Source organism: Triturus cristatus, chromosome 4_2 (assembly GCF_964204655.1).
Source record: "Triturus cristatus chromosome 4_2, aTriCri1.1, whole genome shotgun sequence".
In the NCBI taxonomy this organism is placed as follows: domain Eukaryota; kingdom Metazoa; phylum Chordata; class Amphibia; order Caudata; family Salamandridae; genus Triturus; species Triturus cristatus.
In genome coordinates, this window is record NC_140586.1 from 400,257,533 (window position 1) to 400,282,374 (window position 24,842).

The window sequence follows — 24,842 nt, forward strand, 5'->3', positions numbered from 1 at the left end:
GGGCGTGGTTGAGGGATTCACGAGGGGAATGATTATCCACAGTCTGTTGGGGGTCAGCCCCTTGGCAGACATCTTAGGGTGCAGGTCTGATCGGACTCCTCTGCAGAGTATTGACAATAACCATGTAAGTTGTATTCTCTACTGTCTGACCAACTCTTCATTTTTGGGAAGGCATAGAAGGTGGTTGTAAGTTGCCCGCGTGGCCCCTAAGGGCCACATCCTTCAGTTGGCAACCGTACAGGGACGCAAGGTGATCGTACTCGCCCATAATTGGGTTGTAGGGATGGGGGGCTTCTGGTCAGTTGGGTGGATCGGGGATCTCCACACGATCAAGCTTGTTTCTCGCAGCTCACCCGCCTGGCTGATCGGGCGGCCCTTTGTCTAGCGCACACCAGCTGGGGTCCTGACAAGACGAAACCTTGGAGCTGACCGTTTGGACCGAAGAGTCGGCACTGGAGAATAACTTGACTCGACCTGTGTGCACCAGGTGAGTGAGTTGACTCTTGGAAAAATTGCCCCATTCTTGGATGGCACAAGCCTACAGGCTGTGTCTTGATACAGTCTTCGGACTGTCTTGTCTGCTGTTTTCGTACCGCCTTGCTTGAATGACATGAGTCAACGGGCTGTGTCTTTGTATGGTCTCTAGACTATCTTGGTGGGTTTTCGGACCCTTGAAAAGGCACAGAGTGTTTGCGAGCAGCCTGCCGGACCAACTGGAAATTCGGCCTGCGTCTGAAACAAACCGGGGCTGTACGCGGACAATCTTCCAGACCCACTGGTGATTTGGTGAACATTTTAAAGGTTCTGGGGCTGAGGCCTGTCTTCTTGAATTTGGCAAAGTCCCCGGACTGTAAAGAGTGATCTCTGGACTGTTTGGTTTGGTTCGTGAATAATATTGTTATTTTGTTTCTTTCCTTTATTTACTATTGCTGGTTTTATACTCGTTCGCTAGGGACAGTGCATGTGTCTTATATTAAGATGCCTTGTTTAAGCAAATTGGGGTGTTTTGGATTCCGATGATGTTCTACTGATTGGAAGAGAACCAGCCTGCGACTCCAGGGGGTTCTCCAAATTTTGACGTATACGTCAAACATGGTATTGGCCCTATTATGTTTAGCACATTGTGGCATAAACATACGAGGGATAATGCTGAGTTACAGTGGCCAATTACAGGTTTGTTCGATGAACATAAATTGAATTATTTACAGGATAAATTGTTTGTTAAGAAGAGCAGGCAGTCGATGTGTGATTCTCTTAGAGTATGGCAGAAAGAAGCAAAGCAGCGACGCATGAGGGCGGAGAAAGAGGTTCGGAAGAGACAGACACAAACTATAACACAGAAAGCAGTAGCCTACGAAAGAGGGAAGATAGAGGAGGGCATAGAGTATGCAGATAGAACGTTTTGGTTACAGACAGACAAATGGTATGTTAGTAGAGAGGAAGGTGATGATTTTGTTGACGAACTGTTGGATATTCGTCCTCCTTCTCCTTATGCCCCTGAACAGATGTACCCGACAGTCCCGACATCCCAGACATCAGCCTCTGGTGCTGCCCCTTCAAGTGTTCCTGTTTCTAGTGCCTCTCCCTCACTTGTACCGGTCACCGGGGCGGGTACTGTTAGCTCCCCTTCCCAATCTGTTAGCTCTGTATCGACTGCTACTCCCCCTTACACTCCTACCACTGTGTTTCCCTACATGAGTACCTGTCTCTGCATTTGTCATTTCCCCTGTGAGTGTGACACACCAATTACTGTTAAATGTCGAAACTCCCGTGTGTGGGGCCCATGAAGTGAACAGGGTAGCCGCACGAGACCGAATAGATAAAGTGATGGTGCAAACTGCATTGGGTGATGAGGAAAAGCGAATGGTGGCGGATCAGGCAGCTCAGTGGGCTCGGAACAAGATCTATAGTGTGGAAGATGTGTGGAGTGTGATAAAGGATTATGAGCCGTTTATACAGCAGCATGCCCTTAAGCACATGTCAGCCATGCTGATAGGGTTATGCGAACAGTGTTTTCAAGGTGTTGCACCGCAAATAATTTATGATATACGGGACAGGGTATATGCTGAAGGGATGGCTCCCAATGAGGGTTTTAGCAATATAATGAATGACACTAGTGGGTTACCGAGGCAGATTACTCCAGAAGGTTCCAACGCTAGGGACACAGCCTCCTATGAGGGAAGTACATCCCATTTACCACCCTGAGGTACCAGAATTGCGCGACTCTACAAATACTGTAATCAGGCCACGAGTGGACGCCGGTTCCAGGAGCAGTGGATCCATGTTCCTTGGAAGAGGAGTGAGGTCCTATCTCTGAAGAGCCAGCTGTCGGACCTTCAAAAAAAAAACACGGCATATTACAATGAATTGACGGAGGAGGCCTCCTCCACAGTGATGACGGTAGCTGATATAGAGTTGTATTTCGGCCTGTTGTTACCGGTGGATATATGGAGGCAGGTTCATACGCAGGATCATGTACTGGAGTTGGGGGACACTTGGGATGAGATCAGAGCTTTGGATAAGGAGCATAAGCCTGGAGACAAGCCAAAAGCAGAGCTTCTAGCTCTGTCAGGGCGTATTATCACTTACATGCACTCTCTTATCCCGCCAAAGCAAGTGGACTTGGATAAGCTGACTGCGTGTCATCAGAAGAATGATGAAAGTGTATCGGATTTCTTCACTAGATTTGAAGGAGTGTTTTTAGACTTTAGTGGTCAGGATCTGTCACAGGAGGGTGGTGTTCAATTGTTTGTTAACAGATTTGTCACTAACTTGCTCCCCGAGATTGCAACGTGGTTGCAGGCCTTGGAAAGTACTTTGACGACCTCATCCCTGTCTGTAATATTGAGTATGGCACAGTATTACGAACATAGAGAGAATGAAGACAAGGAAAGGTTAGAGAAGAAGTCAAAGGATTTGAAGATGAGGGTATTGATGCAGCAGGTTGCGAGGGGAGGTGGTCGAGGATGAGCTTCGGGACCAGCCCAGCGGCTGCCCGGTCTGGTAGGGGCGGTGCTTTTTGTGCACCCCTCGGGCTCAATCAATGTGCGTATTGTAAGCAGGAGGGACACTGGCGGAACAAGTGTCCGAGTTGTTGCAGAAAGGAGAGGTATAGAGAGGGCGGGCTTTTCGGGGGCACAGACAAGGAGCAGCAGGTAGAGGGGGGATGCAACCAGAGGGAGCGTGAATTATTTTGATGAGCCCCGAGGACGACAGTACTACCATGACGACTATGACATGGATAAAGTGACAGGGTTGTCTCACAGCTAGGACAGTGACGGACAGGGAGAGGGACCAGTTCCGGTGCCTATAGATCAGCGTGGACCTTACGTCACTGCTGATTTACAGGGTATCAGGGAAACATTTCTAGTTGACACAGGAGCTATGAATAGCTCTGTTTCCCGATCACTGGTCCCGGGGGCAGCTCTGTCTGGCCAAAACAATGTTTTGGTGGGTTTTTCAGGCGTGCCGGTCATTAGCCACATTTCTAAGCCTCTTGCTTTGACTCTTGGCCCCTTTACAATTGACTCACCATTTTTGCTGACGTCCAATTGTGGGGAAAATCTGTTAGGACTAGATTTGTTGAAAAGATTGCATGCGACAATTTACTGTTCTCCAGACGGTGTTTACATGACTGTCAGACCGCAGGTAGCATGTGCCAAACAGTGTTACTCCAAAGATGCCCCCCTTCCCGCTGAGTTCCAAGATGTCCTGCCCACACAATGGGCTACAGGAGACACAGATGTGTGATTACTCCAGATCCCGCCAGTATCTATACAGATCAAAGACAATGCTAGATTGCCCCATATTTCCCAGTACAAGATATCCCAGGCAGGTGAAAAGGCCCTATTACAGATAAAGTATCTGAATAAGTCTGGTGTGGTTGAAGAGACTGTGACAAATGTGTGTAATAGCACTATTCTTCCTATTTTGAAAAAGACGCCCTTGGATTACTCTGATGCCCACCCTGATGTGTACCGCTTTGTGATTTACCTTAGAGAGGTGAATAAGATTGTGGTTCGCCAGTACCCTGTGGTCTCACACATCACCATGATCCTTACAATGATTCCACCATCAGCTAAATTCTTTTCCGTAATAGACTTAAAAAATGCTTTCTTTAGCATACCAATCCACACAGATAGCAGATATCTGTTTGGATGTGCAATAGCCGGTCTGAGCTTTAGATTCTGTCATGCTCCACAAGGCTATACTGAAAATCTCAGCATCTATAGCCAAGCCTTGAAAGCTCAATTGGATTCTTTGGAGCTTCCCCTGGTAATGTGCTGCTGCAGTATGTTGACAACCTCCTTGTGGCTTCGGATGATGAGGATGGTTGCAAGAAAGCCACAGTTAAATTATTGTTGCATTTGGCACAGCATGGACACAAGGTGTCCCTTTCGAAATTCCAATATTGTCGACAGGCGGTCATCTATTTAGGTCACCTACTCTTGAAGGAGGGTTGCAGACTAACACCTGAGCGCATAGCTGCTTTTACTAATATGCCTGTTCCCAAGACACAATGGGAGGTACAAGCGATTATTGGGATAACTTTGTACTGTCGGCGCTGGATCCTTAACTACTCTTTGCTAACGAAACCCCTTCTTTACCTGACCACTAAGGATGTGCATGAACCCTTGCCTTGGACACCTGCATGCCAGCAAGCTTTTGAGCAATTAAAGGTTGCGCTTTGCTCTGCTCCTGTGCTTGGTTCTCTTGACTACCAGAAGCCTTTTGTGCTCTACGTCCATGAGGCGGACGGTTGAGCGCTTTCTGCCCTAACACAGGGTTTTGGTGGTAAACAGAGACCCTGCGCCTACTTCTCTGCCATGCTTGATAATGTCTCCAGAGCGCTCCTGAACTGTCTGAGAGCTGCTGCGTGGGTGCCGGTCTCTATCAGACAATCGGCAGGGCTTGTTAGTGATACTGATCTCACAGTAATGGTACCGCATGCTGTTGATACATTATTGAATAAGACAGAGACGCAGCACCTTACTAGTGCGCGTCTAACTGGCTACGAACTGACCTTGTTTGCTCTGCACATTACCATCAAAAGATGCGCTTCTCTGAACCCGCCACGTTACTACCCCTCCCTTCAGAAGAAAAGGACAATGATGTCCACGATTGTTTGTTTCGAACTAAGGAAGCGATGAAGGAACGGGTAGACCTGACTGATGATCCCTTATCTGAACCCCAAGGGGAACTATATGTCGATGGCTTTGGTTTCAAACTGTAGTAATCAATATGAGCTAGCTACTTAGGTTGTGTACGTGTTATATGTGTCTGTTTTGGGAAAAACCGATTGTTTTTTTATGAAGGCCCTCACCCACCAACCTAGTTGGTGGCATACTTCATCATCGGGCCCCACCCGAGGCACCGTGTGTGCCTCAAGTGTGCTTCGACTCCTGGTTACAGCGGAGCAGGTTGTGTCAAGTGAGTGTGCAGTGGGGGTGTTTTGAGTGGGGTTTTAAAATACTGTCCTAGAGGTCCCAAAAGATTACTTTATTAGTGGGCCCTAGGCAGGGTTAAAAACAAGGCTTTTGGACGTGGTTGGAGAGACTTATGGTCTCCCACGTCCAGTGTGGTCAACTAGTTTCAGCCAGGCCTTATTTGTTAAAAATGGCTTTTGTCAGGACCTATGAGTGAGGGGGTGGATCAAGGGACTTCTGTGTTGTCAGTGCCTTTATGTTTAGCACACGCTAAGGTGCTATAATTGTAAGAGGAGGTTTTCTCCCAGTTTGTACCTGAAAAGAAAATGGGACGAGACAAACATATAAACATATACATTTTGTAACACGTAGTTTCAGAGGCACATAATGAGTGATGGCAAGGCCATGGTGCCTAAAAAGTGAGCGAGTCAATCAACAGTGATTTTGCGATGGTGTCGGTTGTGTGTCAAAAGCCGGATAGTAATACTATGCGTTAGAGGTGCTAGTACCTGTAAGTGAGCACGAACACGAGACACAAAACGAAGGAAGCACAACCAGGACCGAGTGGGAGTCGCTAACTGATTCACATCAACCCCCATCTCTTATCTTCAAGCTATCCTCTTCCCCATTAACCATGATGGAAGAGAAGATATTGAACAAAGGACTTTCCTTCGTCCCTACCAAACGAGTGGACAAATTCCACCTCCACATGGAATTAGCTGATTTTTTCGGAAAACTAAAGCTCAAAGCTTTCTTTGAGAAAGCAACCTTCTGACAACACAGAGAGCACCAACGAAACTGGCCTCAGACCGAAATCTACTTTCACACACCCACCTTCCAGTATTCCGGTTGAAATAACAACCTTTGAGCAAGCAGTCTATAATGAAGTAGAGAAAACCAAACAACCTGAGACCTTTAACAACCTCTCCAAACAAGAGAGAGAAGCCCTACGGAACCTCCAGGACAACCCCAATATCACAATCAAACCCGCTGACAAGGGTGGAGGAATAGTGATCCAGAACAAACAGGATTACACTGCCGAATGCCACAGACTTCTTGATGACACACACAACTATAAACGCCTCAAACAAGACCCCACTGAAGCCCTACAGACAGCAATAACTAATCTGGTTCTAAAGGCTGAGAACCACAACCACATCACCAAACAGGAGGCAGCCTACCTTTGCAAGAAAAACCCAAAAGTCCCCTACTTTTACACGGTCCCAAAAATCCTTAAGGAAGCAAGACCGTCACCAGGACGCCCCATCGTGTCCGGCATCAATTCACTCCTGGAGCCACTCTCCAGGTTCTGTGACTTCTTCCTCAACCCCTTGGTACAGAAAGCCTCAACCTATATCAAGGACACCAAACACCTGCTATCCCTAATTGGGGACAAGAGCTTTGACCCTTCTACCCAACTACTAGTGGGATTAGATATTGAGAGCTTATACACGAGCCTCCCCATGATGCCACCCTGAAAGTGCTTGATGAGATGCTAACAAGATCCCCCTGGGAACACTCTACCCCAAGAGAATGCATCCTAGAATGTGCCAAACTGGCCCTAAAAGAAAACTATTTTGAATTTGGGGGCATTTACTGTTTACAAACTAAAGGTACCTCAATGGGCAGTGTTTTCGCACCAAGCATAGCGGGGCTCTACGTATACCACTTTGAACTTACACACATCCTCTCAGCCACTAACCCCTACAAAGACACCATATGTTTCTGGCATCGCTACATTGACGACATCCTAATGATATGGACTGGTACACAAGACTCATTAAACTACTTTCTCGATTGGCTTAACAAAAGAGACCCGTTCCTACGATTCACCAGCACAGCCAGCAAAGAAAAGATACCTTTCCTTGACCTCATGATAGAGGTCAAGGAAGGCACACTGAAAACCTCCACATATTACAAACCCATGTCAAGAAATTCTTTACTCCAATTTGAGAGTTTTCATCCACGACCCTTCAGGGAGAATTTCCCACTCGGACAGTTCTTGTGCCTCAGACGCAACTGCAGTTCCCCTGTTGACTATCACAAGCAATCGGCTGACCTAGTTTCAAAACTGCAAGAACGAGGATACCCTAAGAAAATAATTGAGACCACCAGGAAGCACGCTAGGAACCAGAACCGAGATGCACTCTTGGAAGAAACTAGACGACCAGAGACAACAACACCTCTGACCTGTGCCACAACATACAACGGTATATCCAACCAAGTGGCCAGAATAATCTGCAAAAATTGGAGAATCATAAACACCGGCAACAGAAACTGGACTCAACCATTATTTGCTTACAAGAAATCTAGCAGCTTAAAAGACCAGCTAGTGTCAACCCGCCCTAGAATTACCACACCCCCACCAAGAAACACGCTACAAACAGCATGGGGCCTACCCAATGTGGTCGGGCACTACCCCTGCGGTGACTGCAGCGTCTGCCACCTCACAGGACACAGAAAAACCCTCGACCTGGAGCCTGGCAAAACATGGCACCAACTAAAACACACAAACTGCAAATCTACGAACTTGATATACCTCATAGAGTGTCCCTGCAAACTCTGATACGTGGGGATGACCACAAGAAAAGTACGGACCAGGATTGTGGAACACAGGAGCACGATCCGTTGCAAAAAAACAACAGTAGATTCATGGACCATTATCTACAAGAAGGGTACACACCCAATGATTTGCGATGGACGGTCATAGAACAAATACCTGTCCACCAGACCAACAATGAAAATACACTCCTCACCAAGGAGCAACGCTGGATCTACAGACTTTCAACCCATACCCATGGGCTGAACGACAACATACTGTGGAACTGCCTAAGTCGTTGACCCCCCTCCGTTTACCCTTGCATACCGCATAGATGCTCCTCACTGCATCCTCAAGTTGGCACCACCACACGCCTCTTATAATGCTTTACAAAAATGACATACAAGGCATACCACCAATTGTATGTTTTGGCGATACATCAGACGGCCACATCAGTCATTTTAATAGCTCTCACCGTTATCATTACCAGTGATACCACACGCGCTAGCAAGCCCTGGCACCCCCGCAATAACCCAGGGCAGCATATGCACCCAGTCCTCACGAGATACACTTTACTGTTAGATACATTCTACTGTCACACTCATAAGCATGGGGCAGTATTTTATGCTTTCTTTTGCCACACTTATCCATTTAGCAGCCAATGAGCAGCGCCTTCCATAAGTTACAATCCCGGGAAATCATATCCCCCGCTGACTGTCAAACACCACCATGTGCCATTTCTAGCAAAAAAATACGCTTTTTTACCCTTTACATCTTGCCCCCCATGGTTTTGTGCCAAATATCACTATTTAGAAACCGCATGCAATAGGAATTTGTCTTCTGTGTTTATTCTTACTTTCACAGACGCTACCTCCTGATGCTACTCACATGGGAGCCACGCCCCGCTCAAACGATCACCAGCTGCGGCGCTTCAATGCATATTTAAACCACACCGCACACGGTTTCCGCATCCACGGAGCTCCGGGCCGGACACAACAGGTGATCCAGAGGATCCAGAGACAGCGCCAAGTAAGTGGGGAAGCCCAAGCTCATTCGTGGTACCGCCACCAGGACACAGCCATCGGCTACTCCCGAGTGCACATTCCTTACCGCTGGCAGCGAGCGTTTCTCTCCTTAACCCTCTCTCCCTCTATACCCCCCCAGAGTGCATAGGAGTCTCGGATCCCCGCCAGAGACTCATGAAGTTTGTCCTCCGAAGTTAGAAAGTAAGCTTTCTCCTTTTTAATTAGGAAATGCCTTTACCTTGGTCACCATAGCATTTTTTCTCGCTTACAGGTACTAGCACCTCTAACGCATAGTATTACTATCCGGCGTTTGACACACAACTGACACCATCGCAAAATCACTGTCGATTGACTCGCTCACCTTTTAGGCACCATGGCTTTGCCATCACTCATTATGTGCCTCTGAAACTACGTGTTACAAAATGTATATGTTTATGTGTTTGTCTAGTCCCTTTTCTTTTCAGGTACAAACTGGGAGAAAACCTCCTCTTACAATTATAGCACCTTAGCGTGTGCTTCACATAAAGGCACTGACAACACGTGAGTCCCTTGATCCACCCCCTCACACATAGGTCCTGACGAAAGCCAGTTTTAACAAATAAGGCCTGGCTGAAACTAGTTGACCACACTGGACGTGGGAGACCATAAGTCTCTCCAACCACGTCCAAAAGCCTTGTTTTTAACCCTGCCCAGGGCCCACTAATAAAGTAATCTTTTGGGACCTCTAGGACAGTATTTTAAAACCCCACTCAAAACACCCCCACTGCACACTCACTTGACACAACCTGCTCCGCTGTAACCAGGCGTCGAAGCACACCTGAGGCACACTCGGAGCCTCGGGTGGGGCCCGATGATGAAGCATGCCACCAACTAGGTTGGTGGGTGAGGGCCTTCATAAAAAAACAATCGGTTTTTCCCAAAACAGACACATATAACACGTATACAACCTAAGTAGCTAGCTCATTTTGATTACTACATATCCCTCGGGGAAGCGAACTAGCTACTCTAGTTCCTCACTCGCCTCTTGATTTCAAACATTTTGTTTCAAACTACCAGATGGCACAATTACTGCAGACTATGCAATCACGTTACACACTATGGTTGAGACATCCCGTATCCCACACCAATCAGCCCAAGCTGTAGAGTTGGTTGCCCTCCTTAGGACTTGGGAGTTGAGTGAGGAACTGGCTGTTAATATCTACACTGACAGCCAGTACGACTTTGGGGTGGCCCATAATTGTGGGCGCCTCTGGGCGGAAAGAGGGCTCTTGACCTCACATGGAAAGCAAATACAGAACAGCCCATTGATACATAGATTGCTGTTCACACTGACACTTCCCACTAAGTTAGCAATAGCGAAATGCAGCACTCATAAAGCCATTACAGATGATGTTGGGAGGGGAAATGCTTTCGCAGACCAGACCGCTAAGGAGACAGCTTGATCAAAGATGAAAAAGATGTTGGTAGCAGGTCCCGCTAGGTGGGTCCCAGACAATGGAATGTTCGAAGATACATTGGAAAATGTCAGGGAAATTCAGGCTGAGACAACTGTGGATTAATTGGCTATGTGGGAGGAGACAACAGGTCGTCTGGCCGAGGATGGGTGTTGGACTGATTTGTCTGGGAAACAGCGATGGTTGCTCCCCAATGCATTTGTACTCACTGTTGTCACAATGGCCCGTGGCCCAGTGCACATTAGTGCCAAAGAAATATGCAAGTTATTGGACCCAGTATGGCAGAATGATAATATCGCTAAGGTGGCCAATCACCTGGTTAAACACTGTATCATTTGTCTGCAGCACAACTCTGGGAAAGGTACTCCTACACCCACTGGTAACTTTGCCCCACCTTCCTTCCCTTTCGAGGTTCTCCAAATGGATTTCATCAAAATGGAACGTGTGAACAACCTAAAATATGTGCTAGTAGTTATTTACGCATTCAGTAAATGGATTGAGGCTTACCCCACCAAAGAGAATACAGTCATGGCAACAGCGAAGGCACTTCTAAAAGAGTACTCGAATTGGTGTGCACAGGTTTACATATTAAGCAGAACATTCAAGCAGCAAACCACCCCCAGTCAACAGGTCTACTTGAGAAGTACAATGGTACTCTCAAACTGAAATTGGCAAAGATTAAAGAAAGCACAGGATTGCGATGGCCCAATGGGTTACCCCTGGCTTTACAATCTACCACAGCGACAGCACATTCTACAACAGGGTTGTCACCGTACGAGGTAGTCTTTGGGCACCCTGCTAATGTGTGGGGTGTCCCGAGACCCAAGCGCTTTTCCGAGCTAGAGTATCCCCTGCTTGTAGACTATTTGTACGAGTTGTCTAAAGATCTCCATTCTCTTCACCAACAAATAATGCCGCGTTGCAGCCTGTTCCAGAGGGGCCCGGGCATTGCATCCAGCTCGGAGAATATGTCATGACAAAATCTTCCAGCGGAAAAGCAGTTTGGAGCCAAGGTGGAAAGGGCCTGTCATCGTCCTACTCGACACTAGATGGCTGTAAAGGTGGACGGTAGAAAGCATTGGATCTATACCTCTCACGTGGAGCGGGTGCCTCTCCAGTTCCTGTATGACAGCTGGGTTAACGACGGCATCTCCTACCAGGAGTGCAAAAGGGTGCCACATTTTGTCCCCTTCTCTGACGCCCAATTGAGGTGGGCGCAGACAGATTATGAGAGTGACACTGCCCTGTCAGAGGTGCTTCCCCCGGAGATAAGGGCTGCCTTGGATCACTCTGCGCCCAATACACCCGACTCCAAGTCACGATGTCCACCTAATTCTGAGTTCATGCCTCTTTTTGTTGATTAAACAGTGCCTGGAGTGACGAAATACAACTTGAGGCCCCGAAAGAAGAATGGTGCACCAGCAGAACAGTCCAGGACTTAGGGAAAGACTTGAGCTTAAGGCACAGGTGCTGTGCCTAAGGTGCCTGCATTAGACTAGGGTGAATTATACTGGTGCACTGCCCTAACACTGGACATGATAGTTGAGGGTATTTGCTCAGGAGGCAGGTTGCCCTATCCTGAAAGAAGGATGATTTGGTTTTTTTCCTGCAAGAGTTGCGATTGTACAGCTCCGCAGTGCGAGTGCTTCATAGCACCATCGTTGATAAACAATAGGAGCCTACCAGCGAAGCTCTAAACAGATGCTGGGTGAATTGTGCCCCCTGGTACTGTGGTTGCAATAGTGGCTCTAGCCCGTGAACTTTTCTTCTCCCTTGTGAAATCTACAATTTGCCCTTGAAGTTTTCTAAAATGTATGTTTTTGGTCGTCCTATCCCTGATGAGGAGCAGCCCTAACCAGCTCTGCGCCCCACCACACATGGCCCTATTTGGTCCTCTTGGTCCCCCAAGACTAAAATAGTGTTTGTGGTAATAATTTTGCTTTCTCTGCTATTTGTATTTGGGGTGCTGTTCTTCCTAGAAGAGAAATATCCTGTGCATGCTTGGATAAATACTACACCAACTCCTCCTGAGCACATTATTGGTACATTAGCGCCTCACAAAGAAGAACAATGGAAGTCCTATAAGGACAATGTTTTTATCCAAACATTGCATCAAACGCATGCTGTCTATACCACAACAAAATGTTGGGTATGTGGTTTGTTACCCTCTGTCACGCATCGAAGCGAGAACTTGTTGCCTATGCCTTTATCCTATGTCAATAGCTGCGAGGTATGGTTTACCCTCCTTAGTTTGGTACGTTCATTCTCCCATCCTGACTCCTTGGAACACAGAGGCACCAGTTCCCGTTCTCTGACAATGAATGTGTATTCTCAGCATAGGTCCCCACCTGGTGTTTCCCCTGGAGATGGGCGGATTGATCGAGTATTTTTGAGTACTTGCCTCAAAGTGTCAGATTGAGGCAGAAAGGCAAACAGGACAGGCATGGACAGGTAGGTTTTCGTAATTCAATGTATCTGAATATTACCAATCCTTCCAAGCCCGCAATGTCACCGAAGATAAGCCCATACCCCTGGCAATGGTAGATTTACCTGCTCCTTTTTGTGTTCAAGGGACGGGGAACATAGAGGAGGGGGACAGTAGATGCAACACCACTTCCATATTAAGAATCCCCAAAAGTTCGCTCTTGATCCCGCCACCCAATGTTTATTTTGTATGTGGGGCTCGTGGCTATGTGTGGCACCCTGAGGGATGGTCAGGGTGGTGCTACCTTTCTTACCTCCTTCCCCCAGTTTATATACCTCCCCCTAACTACCACAAAACTCATCGCTTGCAGCGTTGGGGTGCATCAGTTCCCCGAGTTAAGAGGGTTGTTAATCTAGATGATATTGATCAGACAGATACCTCCCTGCAGCAGTTTACTGACATAATGAAGGGCATCCTGTTGTTCTGGGGTCACGTGTTTAATAGACTCCATATTCAACGCCTGGCCAGAGTAGTTGAGGGAGTTATTAATAATACTGCAGGTATACTGACCAATATTACAGTCGAACTTCAGGCTACAAGGCTCGTTGCTCTCCAAAATCGGATGGTTTTAGACGTCTTCGTGGCTGATAGGTGTGGAGCCTGTTGGGTCATTGGCAGCAGCTGCTGTGTTTACATCCCAGATAGCGCCCCCACTGTCTACTGCGCCATACAGAAATTACACAGGCTTGCCTCAGAAATCCATGAAGATAATGGTTCATGGTCCCTCACTGGATGGCTATGGGGTCTATTGACATCATGGGGTTGGAACATATTACTGGTCTTGATAGCTATTGCAGTTGTCATCTTCACCTGTTGTTTATGTATTCATTGCCTTCCGGTGTGCTGCACGTACTGTATGACTAAGCTTAGTATCTCTGCATTTCTTGTTTGTGACAGTCTCTTACATGGCACAGGCTTAAATATTTAATGTGTCGTGCTTTACCACCAGACATTTTGGAACATATCCAAAGAATTAAAGTTGTATCTCTTTCTACCATACAATGTAGCACTTACTCTCAAACACTCAGAGCTTAAATTGCCAAAGAATAAGGGACAAGGTCCAAGGTTTTGCGCAGAAGACCAAAGACGGCGTGATGGGGATGTGAAATACCAAGGCTGCATAGTCTCGATTCCACTTCATGCATGTTTAATGCACCACCAAACACACCTGCCTTTTTATCTCACTCTTGCAAGTTTTTTCATCATTCTTTTTCCATTTTTCACAGTTTTTCTGTCTCTTCATTTCTTTTTTTTATGTTTTTCTCTCTTTTGATCTTGATTATTGCCAAGTGAGGGGAAAAAAAGCAGATCCCCTAAAATGAGCTCTGGTGGCTCAACCTGCAACCACTGGCTCAATCAAGCACCTGCATGGTTTTATTCCCATGTATTATTCATCTTTCTTCCTGGCTTTGTTTCTTTCTTCTCTATGAGTATCTTGCCCCAATACGTGGCAGAGATCATGTCCATATATAGGGGGTTGGTTCAACAGCATGTACACAAATCTGAATTTGATTGTGCTCCACATGCACAAGTCTTGGTGTTGGCTCTACAGTACAATCACATGGCACAGGATTCGTTTATTTAACAAGTGTATATGTAAGGCTGCAGCACATATGTGAATGATGGTTACCAAATGAACGAGTGGCCCCTCAATTTATACAAGGAGGATATTTTTGCACCACATGAGAGAGGTTTTGCCTTGCTACTTTAATAGTGTCCTTTAAATAGTAGATTATTTTATAGCCTAAAAATCCATTGTTAGGAAGGTTCACTAACATGAATCCACTAGGGTGCCTAAATCAATTCCTGCAGGCAAATATTCAAAGAGTTTTAATAATAATTTACCGCTAGATTTTGGCATTTAATGTAATATTTACAGTTGTAAGGACAGTAAAATAAATACAATTCAAAATAACTTAAAAAGTGATTAAATAAAGTTCAACCTGCAGAACAGATGCTCCACTTTGAAGAAACTGCAGTCCACTCTCAGCTGAGTCAATCCCACCAGTTGCTAAAATGGGGAATCCTGGGAGAGCTTGAGCAATAGCTGACACTGCGCGCAAAGCAATAGGGCGAATAGCATTTCCTAAAATAAAAATGGAAAGATGAGAAGTAAATGTTAGTGGGTGTTAATCTCCATGCAACATTACATTAGAAAACCTCAATTGCTGAGCAGTATTTGATATAAGAACAGAAATGTTGGCTTCTGAAGAAAACGATACAAAATAAAAATATCACGATTTAATAAAATATAATTAAACAAATCTCTGAATTATACGTTGCAATGAATCAAATACTAATATTGTAACATATAAATTGTCACTGATTTGTCTCCATCTACAAATATGCAAAAGGTAAACAATTAAGTAAAAATATGGCATTACTCTATAAATCAACACACAAATAGTTATATATACTTTTTAGGTGATAACCATAGGAGTGTATCTTGAACTAGTTCTTCATTAGTCACAACTTTAGTATTTGTTTGTAAGAAACTAGATTAGTGCTTTGGGGGGGGTTCTGGAGCTTTGTGGGATAAAATATAGTTTCAGGGACAAAACCTGGGATTGCGTCTGCTAGCAATGACACAAAGCAGCAGTCTTTTGCTTAAGGAAATTTGTGTCAAATTCTTAAGTAGAACCACATGAACAACCCAAGCAGTAACATAACCACACCAATTTAGTAACAGGAAGAAGAATCAATGTTTGAAACAAGACCAAACAACAAAAAAGGAAGTCATAATAAGGAGATAAAATATTTTAAAGAAAGGGTCGAATAACTCTGCAAGAACAATGGGAGTGTAAAATGTAATATTCATCCGTATGATTTACCAAACTGCCACTGTAGACCACTCTTGCTGCAAAAAAATAAAAACTGTTAAATGAGGCCCATTTTTCTGCCTTGTTTAGCCTGGGATGGTAGGGCTATTATGGGTAGTTATTTGTAGCAGGTACACATATTTGCTCTAAAAACTCTCAAGTTGCTAAAAATGTTCCTACTGGCCACCCAAAAGGTACTTACACTGAACGGGATAGAGTGTTGGATTCTAGGTCACAGTCAGCAGTGGAAAGTCAGCTCAGCCACTCTACCGGCCCCAACCAATCCACCGGCTCTTCTGCTGTTCTTGCATTTTATTTCTTCAGACAGGAATCCAACACAGGTTACAGTTTCCACTAGTTTGCTGGTGATGATGTCCTTCATAACTTTATGTCCACAAAGGAGGCCAGCTTGTCTTACCAATGAGAAAAACTTCCACCTCCTTGATAGAAGGGAAAAGCAGGCGAGGAGAGGTCTTCATCTTTAGAAGGATGTGGATAACTAGGTGGTCTTCCCCTGATCTTCGCCAAGTCCATTTCTGTTTGGAGATGCTATAAGCAGGAAGCCTTTGTTTAAGTGGTCAATAGCTAGTCGTTGACAGCAAGTTTTCAACCATGACCCAGAGTCAACCCTTCTATAATTTACAGCTCTTCTTCTCAGTTTGCTACAAACAAAAATCCAGAAGCCTTGCCTTCTGCTATTCTGTTGTAGTGCAGTACCTACGACTTATATATACATAGACATTTAAATGTAACTTTGTTTTCTACTTTAAGCCAGTGAAACCCTCTTATCCAGGAGAGTTAGAGAGAGAAGAGATGTGTTGTGCCATTTTCTTTGACTTTAACATGTGATGTGTGTATTAGCTTCTTCAGAATCGTTATGGCACTGTCACCAGTGATGCGCTTTATTTGAAAAACAAAGGCCCATTTTTTTTCTAAGAAGCTTGCAGCCAAAAGCTGGGGTTGTGGAATACCAAGATGTCCTCGGCTTTATTCCACTTCTTGAGTCTTTCTTTCATGATTCTACACTGTCTGCCTCTTTATTTAACTTTTCCAGGTCCTTCCACATACCTTCTTTCTCCCACTGTCACTATTTTCCTTTCGCTTTCTGTCTTTCTCTCTCAACGTCGTTTGCTACCACCGTCACACATTAAGAATTCTCCACTAACCTGATTTATTTGCAGCCGGCACACATGTACACCCATTGATGGATGTGCTCCACTGAAATACTGAACATGGAGCCATGTTCTGCTGTTGTACTGAAGGCGGCTTCAAAAGCGGTTAGAGGCCAAATGGGTTGTCAACATCAAACTCACTAGCTAAGTATTGCTGTGCTCTAACTTGTCATAAATACAGTGTGTACTATAGCATAACACAGAAGTACATGTTTATTCATATTATTAACAGCATGCTGTATCTTTGGGACTCGTGTGCTGGAAGCTGTTCATGATTTATAACACTATTTTATTTTATTACATTTTCACTCAACAGATAATTCGTGATGTATATATTTCAATTTATAAACGCCACTGATTTGTCTAATAGTATGTTTACTATCGCTTTAATACCATGTCATGCAGACTTTTATTTTGAGATAACTCTCCTTTAGAACCCATGGACCAACAGCAGAAATATGTGAACATTATACTGAAAAATGCACTGCTGGGGCTGATTGTTTCAAATTGTTTGCAGGGGTGAACCCCACAATTCCCCTGGAATTCAGGGCTGGAGAGAGTTGTGGTTGATCTTTTCAAGTCAGGGCATATATTGATGCACCATCACTTTTAAATCTGTTAGTGCTTTTGTGTATTATTCGGGATTTCATGACACAGAAAAGCCTATTTCAAGTCAGTTTTCCGCGAAGAAAAAAGAAACAAAAAAATGTAAATGAGATATTTAAAAAAAAACAACTTTGAGGGGGTATTCTTAGAGAGGAATTCAGCGAACCTTTCTCAGGTGTTGTTCTGCAGTCAATTAACAAAAACTGTAATTAATACCGATACATTTTGGAGCCATTCCTTCCCATTTACTGCTAGCAAGTCAGAATAAGATACAACTCTGTGCGATGATGTAAAAGACTGTCTTACCATTATTCAAAGCAAGTGGAAAGACGCTTTGTGTATCTCATTAAATGTATATTTCCTATTTAATCTGCTAATACTTCTCAGTGCCACACAAGAAGGCTGGCACACGTTACTCCTTTAAAGAAGAATTAGGATGTTTATAACTGGACAGTCTCGTCCACTAAGTGCATCCACCATAATCTGCTCTAAAAGCCACTATGTTCTATTGTGTCTTTCCTGCAGGTGGCCACATAATCCATTACCATAATACAACTCATTAGCCGCGCTTTAATACAGTCATATGCAGATAATTAGCAATTTATTTAAATACCAATTTCTATGGAAATAATTGTCATGCAATGCCCTGAACCTACATTTTAGAAAGTATAATAAAAGTGTTAAGATAATCCCTGACATTTATAAATGTCATTAATTCACCTATCCTTTGGATACTGCTTTGGCATTATGGTTAAACAATTACCCAGCAACATGCAGCATAATGAAACAGTTTGAAAAAGTGAGGCCCTCAAAATAGTCATGGATTACATTTACAGGCAGTGCTCAGGGATATTAAACATAGGGCTGCTACACTGCTAGGATTAAAGCGAGTGGACAGAATCGCACAACACCAAAATTTGGTAATGCCTGCAGTTGGTTTATGGCAGAGGGATTTAATACCTGTCCTTGGTAGGAGTGATAAATACAAAAAGTTGCATTGACATGTATTATCACCTCATCGGGCTCACTCATACAATTCCTAATAAGGTAATTTTAGTCTTATCCAGGTTACAGGATTGCCTAGCCTAATAAAAAAAGTAAGTTTAAGGGTTCCTTTAAAGTGTGGCGTGGGACCAACCAACTAATCAGGTTAATGAGGGGTGTCTGCTTCTTCCTCCCGGGTGGAGGATCATCTACCATGTTGAGAAATTCCAACCTGCCTGACGGGAGTGTCTATGATGAAAGCGTTCCACAGGTATATAGGATGCACCTTAGTCTCTGCTTAGGCCGAGTTAGCTGCCATGTGTTAAAATAAACTCTCAATATGGGGGTTTGATTCCAAAAAAGAAAAACTAAGTTGTCCTGGTGTGCAGGAGGTTGTTGTCCTTACGTGTCGGACACTGATTATTTTCCCAGCCTGTGCCAATATTGGCGCCCCACCTTATTTAGAGGAGGATGACTGTTACGGTTATGTGGCGATCAACAACTAAAATACAAATATATAATACTATAGAAAGCAAGAGGGCTCATCTTTTCATTCAGGACCAAAAGTTCAAACACCTTATTTTTTTTAAAAAGAGTGCTTAAAGCGCTGGCAAATATGCTCAAATTCAAAAACACAAACACCCATATTAAACATATTGAAGAACAAGATGGTACTCAAAGTGAAAATGGAAGAGATTCTGTAGGTGTTTAGAGAGTTTTATGAGAAGCTCTACACAAATCTAAATGTCTGGAATTCCTAAAGACCTGCCTATTGCTTAGGCAGCATTTTGGCAGGGTGGTGTGCATTCTGGCTTCTTCCTAAATCGCAATACAGTCCAAGATGGGTACATGCGGTTAGCTCGCCTTTTCACATAGCTCCCATCATTACAATGTTAAATTTTAGGAAACAATCTCAGTCTATTTTTGTAGACACTGTGACTGCACTAAACCTATGAAACAAGAAGATGCGGGACTTCATCCACAAATTTAGACTAGCTTCTCTTTGGTATAACCCTAAAACACACGCCAACGTAGCTAGGACCACCCCTGGCATAGGGGCAGCCAAGGATATTGATCAAGTCTCAGATCTATATGATAAAATAATTCTCCTCTGCCCTTCTCATGTTTAGCACAATTATATAACCTTCTGAAATTGAATTTCTACTGATTCCCAAAAATCAAAGTGTAGCTGTCAAAGTTCAAATATATTATCCAGCCCTCTATGATAGATCACCGAGCCTTGTGGCTGCATTTGGTTCACATTGCCTCCAAGATCTATAAACCTATAAATCCACCTCCCCTAGTTGCAGTCTACGATTTTATATGCCAAATGGGCTAGCCACTTTGAGGTCTTTGATCACATCTCAGAAGACAACTGGAAAAACATTAGCACGCCACATCTATGCAACAAAATAGCCCCATCTCTCCTCCAGTTAAAATGAAAATGAATGAACTTATTACACTGGACTCCAGCTAGGCTCCATAAACTAAATCTGTGGGAGATGGACTCATGTTGAATTGCAACAAGGAAGCTGGTTCCTACCAACACATGTTTTTCAAGTGCTCACTTCTTGATCAATTTTGGACTCCAATACAATCCCATCTTCCAGCTGTTTTTAATACCCACATAAATCTAAATTTTCTAGTTTTGATGTTAGGTCCCTGGGCCTCGAAGACTAACTTGAATCTCAGAGCCATTGTCATGTCTCTGCCTGACGTCTTCCTGGCAATCATGGTGAAACTAATCCTGAATGAAAGGAAAATGTTCAATCATCTGTCCTTCCACACATGTTGGGCCTGGTTTACTTTCTTGACAGGAGTCCATAGCTCTTATTCCACACTCCAGGCTTTCTCCCACATAGCCAGTGAAGTTTGGTGGCCCCTTGACAAGTTTGTGGAGTGTAGAAATACCTTGTTCATTCCCTGCCAACAACAATCTGATGAACCTAGACATGCTTGCACTGTGTTTTATGCGTAGTACGCTGACTTCCTACCCCCTACCGCTCTTACCTGGGTCACTCTGCTCCTTCTCCTTCTCCTACTTCTACTATTTCTTCTTAAACCCAGAATACTCTGGGATACCTGCCCACTTTTGTATTCTAAGACACCAGGGGAATTTATGATACAGTTTTCATGATACCCTAGCAATTCCAAGCTCATTGAGTCCTATCTTTCTACTGATTACTTCAACATCATTTTTTTTTTAAACTCTTTTTATTGGCATTTGTAATAAAAACATTGCTTACATTTTCACATTCGGAAATACAGTAGGTATGAGCCCGTGAACAGGAGTGTACAGACGCTGCTTTCATGGTCAGTGGAGCTCACAGGCTTAGAGTGTTATGGTCCCCGCCTTCTCTCTGAGTTATAAACCGGCTACTGAAGCCTGTGTCTGGGCTCAGCCCACTAGTGTGCACTGTGGACGCCGCACCATACGGGGGCTGCTACATGTATCTATATCCCCTGTGTGGGTTATCACATAGGTCGTTGAGGTGCAGCCACCTGGTTACTATTAACGAACTGGGGATATGTAAACTGGGGAGTGCACCATATCTTGGAATAGAAGCAGTGTGAGTCTAACGTCGGAGAGCAGTGTCATTGCCTGTCGTAGTGTTAGGGTTTTGCAGGCGCGGGGAAGGGTTGGGGGAGGGGGTGGAGGCGGGAGTATTGATCCTTTTCTATGCATGGGCCTAAGAAGGGAACAGTTCCAGTCTGCAGTTAGGAACCGCTGGGTGCCCGGGACTCCTGCGTGCCGCACTGAGCGGACTCCTGAGTCGCGGAGGCCCCCTGAGAGCCAATCGTTCGCGGGCCTACTGCCGGTAATGTTTCCTGTGCGAAGGAGTGCATTAGCATTGCCCAGGTCAGGGAAATCGGATGTTTGCGATGTCCCCGGGCTTCCTCTGTTCTAAGTAGCGTTTCCTCCACCTTCCCCCACTTCTTAACTGCCCCCACCCATGCCGCCAGGGGAGGTCCCTCTGGCGCCTTCCAGTGCATGGTAATGCATCGTTTGGCCAGGATAAGCCCCAGGAAAGCAAATCGTCTCTCCACCTTCTTATTCTTGTGCCGCCCATGAATGCCCAAGGCGCTGGCTTCCCATGTGTATAGGTCCTGCAACCCCGTGACGGTACGAAGGGCGGTATGCACCGCACTCCAGTAGCTATGAAGTGTCAGACACTGCCAGAGCATGTGTATGAAAGCGGCAGCTGGCTCTAGACACCTAGGGCAGGCGAACGTCTTATCAGGAAAGTATTTCTGTAGTTTTTCAGGAGTGAGGTACGCCCTATGTAGGATGTGTAACTGTATATTCTTGAAGCGGTAATTACGGGACACTTTTTTTGTATATTCGAGGGCCCTGGTCCATTCCCTGTCGTGTAGTGGCCTGCGAAAGTCATGTTCCCAGTGTTCCCTGAGGGGTGCAAGTGTGGGTTGCCTCAGGGTCCGTACGGCCCTGTATATCCAAGTAACTAGGTGCCGTCCAGGCCCCATCTGCAAAATCGCGTGGATGACCGGGTGTGTGGGGGGTTCCGTATCAATCGCGCGCCACTGTTTGCGACAGTCTGTGAGAAGCTGTCTATGTCTTAGGAACTGTCCCCTGGGAAGCTCGAAATCGTCTACCAGCGCGTCAAATGTCTGTAGGCGCCCTTCAGAATATAACATCCCCACCTCCGTTACGGCGTGGTCTGTCCATATTTGCAGCATGCTCTCGGTATAGTGTGCTTGGCCCCTGGGGAACCCCACCAGCAGCAGAAGTGGAGAGTACGGGGGTGCATCCCGGTCCATACGATGGATACGAGCCAAGCAGGCGTGCGCTGTATTGACCTGTAGGGGCCCAGCCAGAATCGGCGCCGCACCTGGTAGTAGCATGCGGTGATGATTACATCAACATCATATACCATAATCTCCACTTTTGTATTGCTGTATCTTACTTGGAAGGTGGTTGTAATTCACCAAATTTACTCATGCCATTTTTCATTGATTCCTTTTTCTGTTTTTAGGGTGTTTAGCTGCTGTTTGTATCTTAGAGCCTCTGCAAATTTGGTCTATTTGTATGTGTTTTCTTATTTCATATCAATAAATATTTTATAAAACAAAAAAAGAGATTTTATGCCTCTAAATGGAGTGAAGGAACCGTGATACTGGCAGATGGGGTATCTGACATTTGTTGGCAGTTGTCCATCATATGCCAACATCTCTTTTAGGTGTCTATAGGCCTGCACAAAATTTGGTTTACACTGCTGTAATTTAGCATAATCTCCAGTATATCACATTTCGATTGTTACATGCAATGCCCAAGATTAGGTCATTACACCACAGAGCATAATTAAGATTTCTTTCCGGAAAAATCCTATCACTGGAACCTGGGAACAACAGGAAAGTACTGAGCACAAGTGACTATTATTCATGTCAGACAAAATTCTGACTTAATGTTTTAGTGCAAATTGCATTCTTGCATCGAAAACGAGCACTAGGATATATTTCACACTAAAAATAGCAAACAAATTCCAGAACGACATTCTACATAATATTATGTAATTTCAGATACTTTGGGGGAATTTCACATAATTTCCACAAAGGAAACTTGTGGTCAAACCTGTATAGGCTTGGGAGGAACGAATCACTAGCAATGTGATGAAGGCCTGAACTCGGATTAATACATAACCTCAACTCCTTTCTCCCCACAGGCAGCACGGAAGCACAGCTGCAGTGTTTGAGATCATGTAAGCATATTGAAATTATTACAAAGATCCTATCCCTCGGCAAATTGAAAAAGTAAAGAAGAACCAACAATGTGAATGCAAGGATTCAAGTTTCTGAAAATGAAATACATTTGCAGGGAGCATTTTCTGCTCATAAATGTGTAATTGACTTTATCACAATTAGAACTATGGGCCGAGAGGAGGCAGAACGAGGAATCTTGCCTGACCCTCCATGAATACAAAAGCAGCAGGTATGTGGCCACTGCTTTATATTCATAGTGCGCCGCACTCGCTAAGTTTCACAGTGCCGTGGTTTGTCACAGGCTAACTGCACTCTTCACAATGGCACCCACTGAATACTAAAGAGAGCATCAGATTCGTGTTGCTGCTCCTGTGTCTAGGATGTGCTCTGTCTTAAGCCATTGCAGTGTTTGCAATCTCCCCAGCATGAAGGAGGCAGCCCCAGGTACTTTTTGTGCTATTGGGAGGGATGAAGTGTGGGGGCTTAGGAAGGGTGGGGTTCTCCAAAGCCACAACTCTTTTTCAGAGCCCACCAAATCACCCGCCCTCCCCCCTCCCCCCTTTGAGTCCTGCTTCTACTCCATCATGTCCATCACCGCATGATAAGTGTGGCAAGTTTAGCAGGCCTGAACTGCAAAGGGTTAAGTCGATGCGCGAGGCTGGCATCACTCATACCATTTGTCAGTGAGTACTTGCTGTGCATGGAAGTGACTTTTACGGCCTTTGCTGGAAAATCTGAACAATTTAATTTCTAATCTGAGGCTAAAAGTACAAATAGAAACCTGAACATCAAAACACATGCCTTACATGGGTCCGGTTGTCTAATTGACTGCGTTACAAGCAAGGGACAAAGTTATCTCACACCAGGATTATGCCTTGTCCTATAGAAGTGATGGGCTAAGACAGGATTCCTGTAGGGTGCAGCTCTATACATCTGTGACCAAAGGACGCAGACAGAGCCGCACTTGAGACACCCCTGGCTCGCCCTGAGCACACCGTCTCCACAGTCTGTGGACAGAGTGATTAGTACAAACATGTACAAAATCCCTTTGTAAATTTTCACGATTTTGATATGTAAATCAGACGTGTTTGACGAGAAAGTAAAAGAACTATGCACATGTAATACAGTCCACACATGGAATGTCAGAGTACATTTGCACGCACAGATATTTCATCACATATGGTTTTTTTTCACAATTGCGTCTGTAGGGAAGAAATAGCCGGTGCTCCCAGGGGAGTGTCAGAAGTAAGCCAATCCAAGAAGGAGAACGCCCCCATAAAGATAACTTTGTCATACTCATATACATTTGCAAAGATTTTCCTACTCTGACCTGCCTTCTAAACCTTTTTAAAACTTTACATGTAGCAGAAAAGCATGTATATTACCAGAATGCAAAGTATTAGAAACCCTAATACCTGAACATAAACACAAAGATAATACAATAATATGCAGTTATGTAGTACCCATTTGATCAATGGCCGCCATTTCTTAATACAAACTCTTTTTTTCTGTTCACGTTTCATAGATCGCAAAGCAGCTTCAAATTCATATGTATAGTACATTAGAATCCACAATTTCTCAGTGGTGGAGGGGTGGGGTGGGCTGGGGCAAAT

At 44.8% G+C, this 24,842-nt stretch overlaps 1 protein-coding gene across 2 annotated transcripts in view; it reads right to left on the reverse strand.

Moving 5' to 3' along the window:
• The window catches only part of DPYD (dihydropyrimidine dehydrogenase), a 3,539,101-nt gene that overhangs the window by 570,624 nt on the left and 2,943,635 nt on the right, over window positions 1–24,842 (reverse strand). For both annotated transcript variants that reach the window (XM_085601856.1, XM_085601855.1), the window contains one exon: window positions 14,873–15,015. In XM_085601856.1, the coding sequence (XP_085457982.1) occupies window positions 14,873–15,015 (143 nt within the window). The remainder of the gene's footprint in view (window positions 1–14,872; window positions 15,016–24,842) is intronic.